General features: G+C 41.7%; 1 protein-coding gene across 1 annotated transcript in view; it reads right to left on the reverse strand.

Annotated features, from left to right (window-relative positions):
- Nucleotides 1–15,424, reverse strand: part of prkci (protein kinase C, iota) — a 148,725-nt gene that overhangs the window by 47,572 nt on the left and 85,729 nt on the right. Inside the window, exons 3-5 of the mRNA XM_068042740.1 lie at nt 8,207–8,296; nt 2,434–2,484; nt 504–589 (exon numbers count right to left, since the gene is read on the reverse strand). Coding sequence (XP_067898841.1) covers nt 504–589; nt 2,434–2,484; nt 8,207–8,296 — 227 coding nt within the window. The remainder of the gene's footprint in view (nt 1–503; nt 590–2,433; nt 2,485–8,206; nt 8,297–15,424) is intronic.

Consider the following 15,424-nt stretch of genomic DNA (forward strand, 5'->3'; position numbering starts at 1 on the left):
AAAGTGAGGGCGAGGGAGGCCATTTCTGCAAGTGGTTATGATATAAACTATGAAGAGTTCATTGAGAAGGACTTAACCACAACCCTATACAAATCCAAACAAGGATTTGGACAGAGTCAGAATCAGCCAATTAAGAATTATGGTAATACCATCTGTCATGGGGAAGGGGGCAGGCGGAAGTACTTTGATCAAATAATCCGTTTAGACAGCCCTCCACTATTGAACCCAGTAGTCTTAGCTTTTATATATATATGTGCTGTTTCAAGAATGATTCCAAGAGTTTGTGATTGCTTGCAATTGGCACCTAGCATTTACTGCTGATAAACCCAACTCCCTTAATCGCATGGCAAATTCACAGAACCAGTTTTATTCCAGGTTATACCTCATTTGTGAGCACCTGAAGATGATATGGGTGTCAAGTGGGTAAAAAATTTTGCTTTCCCTAGCACTGACCTTGATGAACACATTGCTAAAAAAAAAAACTAGCTAACAGTTGTTCTCACTCTGTTGAATCTTTTGGCTTGGAAAGTATGTCCATTTACACAGTACAGCTTTCTCCAGCGTCGAGCACCCCGTCTGTAAATGGACTCTGAAAAAATGATATACAAACTTAAAGAAAAAACTGGAAACATGGTTACATTCTAGTCACAAGAGCAAATTAAGCTGTCTGATCATTAACCTACTTCCCAGAAAGGTAACACAATATTTCAAAATGCAAAAATGCTGGAATCAGAATAGATCGTTCAGTTTACAGGATCACAGGACTAAACAGGTCCCGTTCCAACACCCAGTTTGCATTTTTGTTCCCTGCCCAAAACCATATCATAGCGGAGGATGGAGTTATCAGGAAAATGGAACTTGGACTTTTCAGCCATAGCAGAAGACGACTGACAGGAAACCTTATAGAGGTTATGTCTGTCAAAAGTAAATGATGCAAGAAGGTAAATCCTGAGCAATATTTCAGATCATGAAAGCAGGACATGGGAAAAGAGAGTCAACACAGCAAAAGTCAAATTTAGAATAAATATTCAAGAGTAGCTCTTTAGATTAGAGATACAGCACTGAAACAGGCCCTTCGGCCCACCGAGTCTGTGCCGACCATCAACCACCCATTTATACTAATCCTACACTAATCCCATATTCCTACCAAACATCCCCACCTGCCCCTGTATTTCCCTACCACCTACCTATACTAGTGACAATTTTTTATAATGGCCAATTTACCTACCAACCTGCAAGTCTTTACATTCAGAGTAGACAAAACTTGGAATGGGGTTCTGGGAAATATAATGAATGCTACAGCCTTGCGATCATTTAAGATATAAATGGGTATTACAATAGGAGTAATGCAATTCTTCCTGGATGGATAAGTTCAGATGGGCTGAATGGTCTTGGCAACCATTTAAAGCCTTAACGGCTACTGAAGCAAAATTATCAAATTTCTGTAGAACTACCAAGGACTACAAGAACAAAGTTACTGCAGCTCATAGTCATATAATTAACAAAAAAAAGTGATACAGCCTTTTAAACACACGTGAGCTGTCACATTCTAATCAAAATGAGTCACATTAATATCTACCTACTTAGATAAATACACTGAAAGCAGTAGTTTGTAGTATGTGTATGAACTGTTAATAAATTTAAATGCAATTCCTTCATCTGCTATATTAACGATGGTATCAGAAATGTAGGAAAAGAAAATTCATCAAGATCTGTTAAAGTTCACATTCTAATATTATACAAATTTAACCATTTTGTTTTTTAAAAACCCTACAGGTCAGAATGAAACATCAATCTGATGTGAGAAAAGGTGTTTTTTGCTTGTTTGCCTGGTGAAGTGCAAACATTACACTCCTGAGGCAGACTAGCATTTGTACACATCAAGAAAAAACTAGTTTCCAATTTCTTCATCAATTTCTCTAGGTCAAGACGTAATACAAATTTTTCATGCAGATTAGTCAATATTCACAATTTGAAAGATGACAGGTTTTATAATACTTATACCCTATAAAAATGCATAGAAATGAGCCCAGATATGATCCTTGATCTAAGCTGCGGGAGCGATAGGGAACAATGCAATTGGTCTTAAATGTCCGTGGAAAGGGTAGAGGGAAGAATTTAACCACAGGTTTCTGCTAACTGGTGACATACTGAGAGGTCAGGACCAGGCTTGATTGTGATGCCTCCCACAATTCAGTAACCTGTCCATATTGGCTGTCTAGGATGACACCTGTGAAACTATACCACAGTGTGAGTCAGTATCTTTAGGAGGGGAGGATAATAGAGGAGAAATAGGAAGTACAAACACACTTTAAAGGGTGAAAAGGGCACTCAATATTCAATGTTTGCTAATAACTGATTTTATGAATTAATGGTGTAAATACATACCAGAGAAAGCAGTCCAAAACAAAAAGGAAAATGAGAAACACTTACTGTCTTCCCCAGGACAGGGCATGCCCGGTCTTTCTGGTATACAGGGAAACACTGTGGAGATGAAAATCCAGTCAGCATCATATCCTATCAATTATATATAAACTTTCAACACGACAACCTAGTGTGACGATGTGGTGGTAAAGGGGCCAATATACCATGCCACAGGGGAGCACAACTAGGTCTGTAACTTCTTCCTTGTCTGGCTAGCTCCCATATTAAAAAATCAGGAGCTAAGCCCACTTCATTTCTAATTTGCACAATATAGTTTAGCACATCCTACTCCAAGATTTTGGAGGAGGGTGCAACACAATCATTGAATTTCGGGGCTGTGATTCAGCAAGTGTGAAACATACATAGCATGCAATGTGATGAAGCTGTGTAACAGATGGCGGTTGGGTGGGGGGGCGGTGGGGGAAGGATGTAAAACTTCCAATACTCATTATGTGTGGCAATATTGTAAATTCATTTGCAAAGATTTCTTCTATTTAATATTCCTAATGAAATCTTAAACATTTTCTATGAGGAATATTTATGATTTTGCGAGGAATACCAGATAAAATACCCACAATCTTTTAAGTTACACACAGTAAACAAAATAATTTTTACCCCAAAGGGAGGGGGATAGGACAATCTTCTGCAGGCTGAGGCAAACATATTAGAGTAGTAAAAACAACACATTTGCGTCCTTCAAATGTGAGAAACCCAGGATTTAATCCCTTTTATATTTAATTTGTACTGCCTCGAGTGTAAATGAGTACCGATTTAACATTTTTGCTGATTTGGCACACGTTTGCAATTATAAATGTTTCTAAACTGTATTTCCCACACAGGAACTTCCTATTCTCAGCTGGAAAGGGAAATCTGAAGAATTGACTTGCATCCCTCATATGCACCATTTGCTGGCCAATGGCATCAGACATAACTGGGAGCAGGTAGCTGGTACAAGGGGCTCACACAACAGGAAAACAAACAATTTAAAATTCTATACTCAAGGGGGTGCTGTGTTGGAACTTGCTCTGGATACCAGTTGCTAGGATGGTCTGTACAGTGCCTTCCTGCAGTAGGTATGTCCCAGAGATAACTTGCATTTATATCGCACTTTTAATGTTGGAAAACAGATCATAAATTCTGATTGCGGTTTGGCACCTTTGCTGTAATAGACAAAGTGGTACAATTCATCTCTTGTATTTATCACATCTCTATGGTGACACGACAAGCCCTGGAGTCAGAAATCACGTCAAGCTGACAATTACATTATCCTGATCCATGGAACCATACCGAGTATAGAAGGAGAACCTCAATCCATCATATCTGGGCATCACTTTGCTATCTGGCCCTTGATCCAGAGCTTGATACATGCACAGGGAAAGCAGCTCCCACCTTTGGAAGACTCACGCAACACGCATGGGATAACACCAACCTGACCCTTGTGACCAAGCTAATGGTTTACAAGGCCTGTGTTCTCAGCACCTTGCTGTATGGCTGTGAAACATGGGCAACTTACAGCCACCAGGAAAAGCAGATCAATAATTTCCATCTTCACTGTCTGCTGTGCATTATGAGTTTATCCTGGAAGGACAAAATTGTAAATGTAGCAGTCCTCTCAAAAGCAGAGCTCCCAAGTGTGTTGGCACTAAGCAAACAGAGGCGGCTTCAGCGGATCGGACATGTTGCAAGATGGAAGACGGTGGCATATCCAAGGACCTTCTGTATGGTGAGGTAGCTGGGGCCAGATGACCACTAAGACACCCAAAGCTCTACTTCAAGGATGCTTGCAAGTGAGATATTAAGGCCCTAAATATCGACTATCGCACTTGGGAGTCATTAACTGTTGAAAGAGGGAAATGGCAACACATCCTGTGGACTGGTGTGCACTACCATGATGACCAGTTGCTACAGCAGCTTGGCTACAGGCACCAATGCCGAAAACAACTCACAGCATCACGTGCAGCACTTGTGGCAGAACCTGCCTCTCAAGGATTGGCCTTCACAGCCATCAACAAAGATGCACCAAGACACCCGACCTAAATGGATTGTTTGCTGCGTGTCTATCTTTCGTAGACGGAAGGATGCTAACACACACACTTTGCTAAGACTGCCCAACTCTCTCTCCAAAACGCTATAATTTGGTGTCATTTTCTCGTAGTCCTGAGGTCACGAAAGGCACAATATAAATGCAAGTTCTTTCTTCTTCCATCTTTGTCACCTTCCAATATTTAATGATTTTTGTCTTAAAAAGAGGTCATTGTCTTTACCTCAACTATTCAATGAGGGTTTGTATTTTGTGGTTGGTTGGCATCCCTCCTTCTATGAAAGATGATGGACACGCAGCAAACAATCCATTTAAGTGAGGGGTCTTCCCCTGGTGCACCTTTGCTGATGGCTGTGAAGGCCAATCCTTTAGAGGCAAGTTCTGCTACAAGTATTGCACTTGAAGCTGACAGATTTGTTATTTTTGACTTTGGTGCCTGTTGCCAAGCTGCTGCAACAACTGGTCATCATGGTAATGCACACCAGTCCACAGGATGTGTCGCCATTTCCCTCTTTCGTCAGCTAGTGACTGTCAGATGCGATAGTCGACATTTAGGACCTTCATATCATGCTTGTAAGCATCCTTGAAGTGGAGCTTTGGGCGCCCCACTGGTTGTCTGGCCCCAGCTACCTCATCATACAGAAGGTCCTTGGGTACGCGACAGTCTTCCATCCTGCAGACATGTCCGATCGGCTGAAGCCGCCTCTGTTTGATTAGTGTTTTAATAGCATGAATAAATGTGTAGTGTGCTCTGGCACTGGATGTAGATCATCCTAAACAAGAGCATGTGTGCTGCATAATGAAAATCCCACATGAAACCATGACAGTTTTATTCCTATCAAATCCAAACAAATCTGGAACAAGTTTGTCAAATGTTATTTGTACCTCAGATTTTTGTGGCATAGTTCGCACACCTTTCTCCAAATCCAGCGCCATCCACAAACTTCATCTGATTCCATCCCTCTCCCAGACAACCACCTGAGCCTGAACCACTTGCAACCTTGGGGGTCAAATCTGACCCTGAGATAAGCTTCCACCACATATCTGCTCTATCACCAAGACTGCCTACTTCCACCTCCGTAACATGGCCCACCTCCGCCCCTGCCTCAGCTCATCTGCTGCTGAAACTCTTATCCATACCTTTGTTACCTCTAGACTTAACTATACCAATGCTCCACTGGCCATTCTCCCATCCTACATAAACTTGAGCTTACCTAAAATTCAGCTGCCCATATTCTAATGCGCACCAAGCCCCATTTACTCATCAGCCCTGTGCTCACTGACCTACATTAGTTCCCAATCCCGTAACGTCTCAGTTTTAAAATTCTCATTCTGGTCTTCAAATGGCTCTATAGCCTAGCCTCTCCCTATCTCTATAACCTCCTCCAGTCTTACAATTTTTATTTATTTAGAGATACAGCACTGAAACAGGCCCTTCGACCCACCGGGTCTGTGCCGACCAACAACCACCTATTTATACTAATCCTACATTAATCCCATATTCCCTACCATATCCCCACCATTCTCCTACCATCTACCTACACTAGGGGCAATTTACAATGGCCAATTTACCTATCAACCTGCATGTCTTTGGCTGTGGGTGGAAACCGGAGCACCCAGCGGAAACCCACGCGGTCACAGGGAGAACTTGCAAACTCCGCACAGGCAGTACCCAGAATCGAACCCAGGTCGCTGGAGCTGTGAGGCTGCGGTGCTAACCACTGCGCCGCCCTCTAATTCTCCAATTTTGATCTCTTATGCATCCCTGATATAAATCTCTCTACCACTCAACCAACTTCCTAAACATGTCAATAATTTGCCCTCAACTCCATGGGCTTCTACCTTAGTGAACAGTCTCTTATGTGAGACTTTATCAGATGCCTTCTGGAAGTCCATATAAATAACATCCATAGACATTGTGACTGCATGGGTTTCCGCCAGGTGCTCCGGTTTCCTCCCACAGCCAAAGACTTGCAGGTTGATAGGTAAATTGGCCATTGTAAATTGCCCCTAGTGTAGGTAGGTGGTAGGAGAATGGTGGGGATGTGGTAGGGCATATGGGATTAATGTAGGATTAGCATAAATGGGTGGTTGTTGGGCGGCACAGACTCGGTGGGCCGAAGGGCCTGTTTCAGTGCTGTATCTCTCTATGACTCTATTGGTGACCTTGCCTTCAGTTGCCAAGGCCCCAGGCTCTAGAATTTCATCCCTAAACTTCTCCAACTCTCGCTCTTCCTTTAAGATGCTCCTTAAAACCTACTTCTTTGACCAAGCTTTTGATCATCTGTCCTAATATTTTTGTATGTGGCTTAGTGTTTGTTAACGCTCCAGTTAAGAACCGTGGGATGTTTTACTATATTAAAGGCACTGTATAAATGCAAGTTGTTGGAGCAGTAACAGCCCAAAATAATCTACTCCCAGGCCCTCACAAATGCTTCTTTCCACTATGAGATGTGCATAGGGAGCAAAATGATTTTTTGATTCTCTCCTACTCCGAAACTCAGTGGGCATTTGCACCATTGCCATCTGACTTGTTAATGAAGGCAACCAAAAGACAGGACTTTTAAAATTTGGGCAAACATCATTCTGGGAACAGCCTGGGCCTACTAGTGCTTTTAGCATTATGGAGTGCACAAAGTAAAAACTTCAGGCAATACAAAAGCTGCTAACCTCAGACTGGTACATACAGTAAGGGCCCATTATGGCAAAATCTGCTCCAGCAGGAACAAGGTAACAAAGACAACAGCAAGCATCTGCTTACACAATTAACCCAATAAAGGCATGAACTATAAGCATTATGCCAATCTGTGTAGGTCTTCATACTTGTCAAGTTCACACTCAATAAGAGATGATCAAAGTATCTGTGTAGCAGCAAATGGGAAGTGTTTTCTCTCTGAAAAATAATATTCTATCGCCAAGGCAGCTTGCCCCTGGTCTTATGAAATTGATTTTTTGGCCACAGTGGACTGAGTACTGAAGCAATCAAGACCACCCTGTATAGCCCAGTGAGGTGGGTTTGTTTTCATTAACCTGTATAGTACTATTTCCAGACACTGAGGACACTGAGCCTGCGGCAAAAACTCCCAATAGCAGCAATAAAATTGCTGTAAACACAAGTGGATTAAAGACTAACGTGAAAATAAACAGGAACAGGAATCTGAGTCAGAAATAACAGACCACTTGAAGAAGTTGCTTTATAATGTCAGTATACAATTATTCAGGACACTTGAGGAACACTGAAACTTTCTCTTTTGGTCTAATTGGATGGGTAATGCAGTGATAAAACTCACTTATTTGGTTCATTACAATTTCTTCCAGTTTGAGCAGTGTTTTACATGAGGGGAAAAATCAAAAATTAAACAAGACATAAAAAAATCTAGAACAATTTTTGTTACTGTCGGGCTGCATGGCCCAGTGGCACGTGACCACTTATTTTTGCACCACTGGAACCTGGGTTCAAATCAAGCTCAGACAGGGAGCATGGAATTCTCTCCCTAACAAGATACAGGTGTATAGCTGCTTCGACAGTTAAAGGAACAGAGTCCAATACAAACTATACTATACAAGGACCTGAAATACTCAAACCTGCAAATAAGCACTTGTAAAAGCTACAGCTGTACCCACTAGTATACAGTAGATCAATTGATCACAGGAGGAAACAACTGTTTCGTACTGTTGATCAAAACAAATTTTTCAAAATGCTGCTACAAAATATAAAAAGCTAAAAGATTTGCACCTCACCATGAATGATCAGCTCAGAATCCTTATTCAGGTCATAAAGCCGAAATGCTTCCTCTAGCTCTAGCTGGGATGAGACAGTGCAGGGGTCACCTGTTCAATAAATGACAGCAACAACACAATTTATATCTTCAGAACATTTTAATGCTGTGACACAGAATTCTGAACTTTGCATTATTTCAGGTTTAAGTTCCTGAATTAAAGTTAGAGATGGCAAGATGCTCATAGTTTTATCAACACATTAAAAGGGTGGGGGGGGGGGGGGGGGTAGGGAAATACTTTGTAGACCAGTGAGTGATTTTTAAATGTTTTTCTGTAGGACTCCTGCTACAAGTACAAACATACTTTCAGGATCCCTCATACTAACTTTCAAAAGACAGCATTAGCTTTGCTTTGGGCAATTTAAAAAAAATAGTTTGCAGCAATAGGAATAACATGGTAGTAAGCTATCAAATATAGAAAAATGAAGAATTCTTAAGGCACGTTACATTGAGCCCCAAACATAAATATGACAACCTTGCGGAGCCCTGTGATCCTCTCACAGACCCATTTAGAAACTTACCACCAGAACCAATATTATGACTGGTGGTCTTGCAAATGTCACCATTAGTATTTCTGTAAAAATGTATGGATAGGTGTAGAGATTTTAATGTAACTGCACTGTAGGAGTGTTTTATTCTAATCAGATTTTAGTGAACCACAAAGAGTTCACTTCAATGTGAGAAACAAATCAGTAGTATAATTATACATTCGGTCCCTTCTATTTGGATTCTGTGAATTCAAAGTGTCTCACAAGTGGCAATATTGGAGCATATTGACAAACATTTTTTTCTCTATAGCTTATACACTAAATAAACCCAGTAACAACAGTGATAAACGAAAGAAACTGATAAACACATAGAGGGGGGGGGGGGGGGGGGGAAACTTTGTGGAATATTCTCATTAGATCTCATTTTCTGGATTCCAGTCCTGTATTTGAAAACTGCAGTGCAAGAAGGCTGTGGTCAGGTTTCACATCAACAACTCTAATTTTCTCTTAATGCACTTATAGTGTTCTAGTTTTTCCAGATACCATGTCTACAGTCTGTGTTAAACTGTCTCCTGGCAGCAATGCAACATGACGTTCGTCAGGTTATGTCACAACTACAGATTTAGAGGCATAATTTGCAGTTGGTTAGAGAGAAATTCCACAGGGATGAATGAGGCTTTTACTTCATCAGTGCATTTAGTCAGAAAGTCTATAGCTTCAGCCATGGCTACACCACAACCACGGCCCAAAAACTGCTGTCAAAATAATAGTAAGGCTAATAATACTCAACGTTATTTAAGAGCAAATACCACAGCAATTTCAGGGGAGAGCAGATGCTTGACTAAACGCGAAAATCAAGCAATTGCTGTCGGAGATATGCCACTCGCATAAACGACATCTAGCTGTCCGGTTCCCCATTCAAATTAACTGAGCAGCATGAGGATTCCTTTCAATGACGTTGTCACGACTGAGGCAGGAAGAGTGCAGTGTCTTTTCCAGTTCCACTTCTCCACAGGTCACAACACCTATTTAAATGTTTACTCAGTTACCGATAAAGCCTATCATACACTCTATCTTTTATCCCAAAATAAAATTCATCAACCAGGTTTCTTCAATAAACAACAAAATTATCAAATAGTCTTTTGGTGGTACAGAACTTGAGTATTGCTGAAAATAGAGACATGTTTGAGAAGCTTTTCGTCTTGCACTCAGCAGGACAATGCGCAAGAATACCAATGTAAGGGAAAACACCAACTTTACACTGCATGAGAAGAGAGTGCTCATTGATTGGTAGAGGTACTGCCATGGAGAATGCACCAGTTTATGGCGACTGACAGTTAACTGCCAAGCTTTATTTGAAATTTAAACCAGGCAGCTTGACTCTGATTGGCCAAGACATTGCCCTGAGGGATGAACCAGCGAGTGGCTGTTACTTATTTTGTTTAGTTGAAACAGGGCGCAATGTTTGGACATGTTCTTTCTACCTGCAAAGAACAGGGCCCTGTGCATTCACCCTGCGTGACAATGGCTACCCTGATCAGATCATTTCTCGCTGTATATCATGCAAACTTATGAACGGGCCTAAGGCCCTAAAATGTGCCCAGTCTACTTCAGATTAGCCTGGACGCGTAACGCATCCCAAAAGTTTGAGGAACAGATGAAACTAGCTGTTTCACGCTGCTACTATGCAGTAGCAACAGGTGTGGTGTTCACCACTAACAGGATGCTGCCGTCAAGCCAATATAACGTTCTGCCTATCACACAAATGAGTAATATGATATATAAATTTCAATGCCAGTGTAATGCTAGGTATATAGGCTGTACATCCCAAGACTGGCAGATCGTGTCAAACATGTCCCTTCTACTGTTCGCAATGGGCAAGGTACAGGATGTACCCAACCAGCCCGTGCTTGCAAGACTCAAACACAGTGTACAACAAAAGATGCGATTCCGCGATTGGACAACATTTGTTAAATAATCCTCAGTGTGCTAAGAATTACGCTGACAACCAATTTAAGATTGTCAGTAGGGCTCGCAGTGTGGCGCATTTGCCATACTGCAAGCTACATATATTAATGCAGACAGAAAAATCATGTACAAACATTGCGCCTGTTTCAGCTAAACAAAATAACAAAATTCGCTGGTTCATTCCTCAGGACAATGTCCTGACCAGAGTCAAGCTGCTTGGCTTAAATTTCAAACAAAAGTTGGCAGTGAGCTGTCAGTCACCGTAAACTGGTGCATTCTCCATGGCAACGCTTCTACCAATCAGAGTTCACTTACCAACCAATCAGCACTCTGTTCTCATACAGTATAAAGTCATTGTTTTCCCTTACATTGACATTCTTGCAGATTGTCCGGTTGAGTGCAAGGCGAAAAGCTTTGACAACATGTCTCTATTTTCAGCAATACTAAGTTATCAGATTATGAAACAAGACTTGACCAGTAACAAAGCAAAGCATTAACACACCGATTAAAATATAAAAGTTCTTTGTTTGAAATTTCCCAATTACACTCACACACACTGGAAAAAATACAGAATTTCACTCTGCAGACGTCTGTTACAAAAGACGACAAAAAAAATACTTTGGCCAAATACTTGCTAATTCTTGACGTGAAAAAATATGGAAGGAAGTCAGTTGTCCTTTTTTGGTCTGCCATATACGGAGATGGATCACTGGGTTCGTTTCAGCAGCAGTCCATTATGGAAATGTCGAGAATTATTCTGATAGGCTTTCTAGGAAAAATGTGGCATCAAGGTCTTTCGCCAGCACACACCTGACTCTCAGGATTTTTTTCCAGCTCCTCAGGAGCTATAAGGCACCAAGGATTTTCTTTCCCCCACACTGGATCTTGGCATGATTTCTTCAAAAAGGTGGAGAAGGTGGTGAGCCGGGTGGTTACTTTTTCCTTGGCAGGAAAACACTAACTCTCTTCAAACAGTGCACATCACAGTCAAAACTTGAAAACAATATTCAAACCCCAGTGAGTCGATCTTCTGACCTCCATAAACCTTGGCATGTGGCTTCTCTGTAAACATTTTTTTTTCCAGATCACCAAGGGTTCAGCTGATTTCCAAACACAAATCACAGGTGGCTTCCAGCACAGTTGGCTTTCAAACAACATGTCGGTGAACTTGGTTAAAAAAAAACACATTCATGGAATCTTTTCAGTTTTAACACGAGTCCTCAAAAAATAAAATATTTTACAAAATGGGGGCACTTTCGTAACAGCTGCATCCTTGGAGGAATGAAATGCCATTTTTAAATGCGTTTCATTACAAAGAGTGAAAAACAGAAAATTAAAAATTATTCAAACACATTTACACATTCATTCTCATTCACTCTTTACATACAGCGAATACAGTTCGGTTTTGTACCATCTTTGCATTGAGATAACTCAAAGCAAAGTTAGATTCGAGACAAAGCATCCGCAATTACATTATTTTTTTCCGCAATGTGGACAATCTTTAAGTAAAAAGGTTCCAACAGTAAACTCCATCAGAATAGTCTGGCATTACGGTTTTCCAATTTTTCCACAAAGGCTAGGGGGTTATGATCTCTGTAGTTGTGGTGAACATAGACTTCAAAATGCTTAAGAGCTAGTAATAAGCCCAGGGTTTCTTTTTCCACGGTTCGATTTAGCTTTTTGGAAAAGTATCCCACTGGTCTTTCTATGCCTGGCTCATCATCTTGTAACAAGACTGCACCGACTCCCCAAGTCACTAGCATCAATTGTCATTTTGAAAGGCTTAGTGAAATTTGGAACAGCCAACACTGGTTCATTAATCAAAATGGCTTTCAGCCTCTCAAAAGATGCTTGGCACTCCCCTGACCACATTACCTCGATTTCCTTTTTGTGTAGCAAATCTGTCAGTGGAGCAGTAAAGTACTAAAATTTGGTACAAACTTGCAGTAGGTAGTGGAATCCAACAATGCTTGTACTTTTGCTGTTTTGACAACACTCATCTTTGCCCTACTACATGCCCAAGGTAGGTTACTCACTTTGGCAAATTCACTTTTGGCAAGGTTTATCACTAAATCAACTGATTGTAATTTTCAAAAAAGAGCTTCTAGTTGTTCCAAATGGTCCTTCCAAGTGTCATTGTATCCCAACACATCATCAAGGTAAACCACACAGTTAGGAATACTGGCTATCACTTGGCTCATTAGTCTCTGAAAAGTGGCTGGTGCATTTTTTTTTTAAAGCCCAAGTGGCATCACTCGGTCTTGGAAAAGACCGTCTGATGTGACAAAGGCCAATATTTCTTTAGCTCGGGGTGTTAAAGGAACCTGCCAGTTCCCTTTAACAAATCCATTTTTGTAAGAAATGTGGCACTGCCCACTCTGTCAACACAGTCCTCCAAGCGAGGAATTCGGTAGGAGTCTGCCTTTGTTGCTGCATTGACCTTTCTGTAGTCTATGCAGAATCTAGCTGAACGTCCAGTTTAGGCACTAACACAACTGGGGAACTCCAGCTGCTTTGACTGGGTTCAATTAGGTGGTTTTCCAATATGTATTGGATTTCTGCTTTCACCTGGGCCTGTCTCCCTGGACCTAAACAATAAGGATGCCGTTTTATAGGAAAGGATTCCCCTACGCCCACATTATGTGTGGCTAAGGTTGCACATCCTGACTTCTCCCTAGAGACATCTTTAAATGCTGTGAGTAGCCTTGTTTGGCCATCTCATTGTTCTGCATCTAAATATGAAAGCATGGAGTCCAATCTCCCTAACAATTCAGTATTAGCTAGCCAGATAGCAGGAGGTTCAATTTGAGAATAGTCTAGGTCTCCTTCTGCCTCACCCTCACTATCCCTTTCATCCTTCACCGTCCTGACTACCTGACATACCTGAGCTTGCTTATCCTCCTCCCAGCGAAGACATTGTTTCAACATATTGATGTGACACAGCCGATTCTTTTTCCAGCAATCTGGGGTGTCAATCAAAAAATTTACTTTCCCAATTCTCTTCACTTTATATGGACCACTGATCCGTCCTTTCAGCGGTTCCCCCTGTAAAGGCAGTAATACTAACACCTCATTCCCTGGTTGAAATGTTCAGGTCTTGGCATGCTTGTCTGCCCATTTCTTCATGGTTGTTTGGGAAGCTTTCAGGTGTTCCTGAACCACTTTGCAGGCTCTTGTGAGCCGCTCCCAGAACACGGATACATAATCTAACACAGAAGATTCGTCCCTCTGTTCTAAAAGCTTTTCTTTGATCAATTTTAGAGGACCTCTTAACTCATGTCCATAAATTAATTCAAAAGCACAAAACTGGTAGACTCATTAGGTGAATCCCTAGTGGCAAACAAAAGAAATTCTAGACCTTTATCCCAATCATGGGGGATATTCATGACTGTATGCCAATTCTAGAGTGACAGGCTCTTCCACAGGTGCTGCAGAAAAATTTGTTTGAAAAAAGACTTGGCATCAGGTGGCAGGACCGTATCTCCAACACTGCACCATGTCCCTAGAAAGACCTGGCCAGTAAAAATGTCAACCTATATGTGATTGGGTCTTCTGGATCCCCACATGTCCCGCAATAGGAATTTCATTGGCTATTCTTAATATTTCCCGGCAATACTTGAGCGGCACTAGTATCTGATGAACAACCGTCCATTCTTCGTCTGCAGATCTGTGAAAAGGTCTCTACTTCCTCAGCAGAATCCAATTTTTAATATAGTATCCTTCTGGAACTCCCTTTGCTTCAGCTTCAGCTAGAGCCAATTGTGCCACTTTGGATCGGCTTGCTGAACCTTGATCAGAGAAGATTAATGAATCTTTCCTTCGAATTATCCAAATCCACAAAGAAAGTTTCAGATATTCAGCTATCAGTCTGTGGTGCCACTTTTACCTCTGACAAAGGAAATTGTTTAGCCATTGCTCGGGTCATTATTCATGAAGGAAAAATTCCTGGAATCTTATCCTGCAACTGTTCTGACTAACTTCAACTTGGGTTTTTCTCTGACTGCTGGAGAAGCTACTACCTTCGCTCCAGCCAAATCATTTCCCAGGAGTAGGTCAACTCCATCTACATATAAACTATAGACAACTCCTACAGTTACCGTTCCAGACACTAGGTCACACTCCAGGTGCACCCGATACAAAGGTACGGGTATATACTGCCCACCGATACCATTTGCTAAAACTGTGGCATTCAATGTGTTCTTTGGTGCAAATGTTATGCCTTCCTCCAGCTCAAGAGTTTGGGTGGCTGCTGCATCCCCAAGTATTGGTTTACCTGCCTCACTTGAGGGATAAGTAGTTATTTTTCCTTTTTACAAGAAATCCCTATAACTCTCAAGTATCTTGTTCACGTCCCGCGCACTCACAGCAGTTTTTGTATTTGGCCTTACAGCTGCAGTCAGAGCTACAACCTGATCTGTCATACTCCCTGGATCACAGGGCCCTTTTCTCTGCATTGGCCTTGTGCACCCCAATAACTTCCATGGGTTTACCTCGCAACTTCCATGGGATTACCTTGCAACTTCCAGCATTCTGCACAAAGGTGTCTCACCTCGTGACAATGATAACACTTGGGCTTTCGGACCTCACTTCCACCCTCAGCACCTCCCTTTCTGGCCTCAGGAGATCATCCTGGGGCATTCCCAGCTGTCCCTTCATGTCCCTGGATACTTGCCTTCCTTTCACCCTCCCATCTTCTATCCTTCTCGGGTTTGTGGGGGGTGATG

This window comes from Heterodontus francisci, chromosome 11, assembly GCF_036365525.1.
Source record: "Heterodontus francisci isolate sHetFra1 chromosome 11, sHetFra1.hap1, whole genome shotgun sequence".
In the NCBI taxonomy this organism is placed as follows: domain Eukaryota; kingdom Metazoa; phylum Chordata; class Chondrichthyes; order Heterodontiformes; family Heterodontidae; genus Heterodontus; species Heterodontus francisci.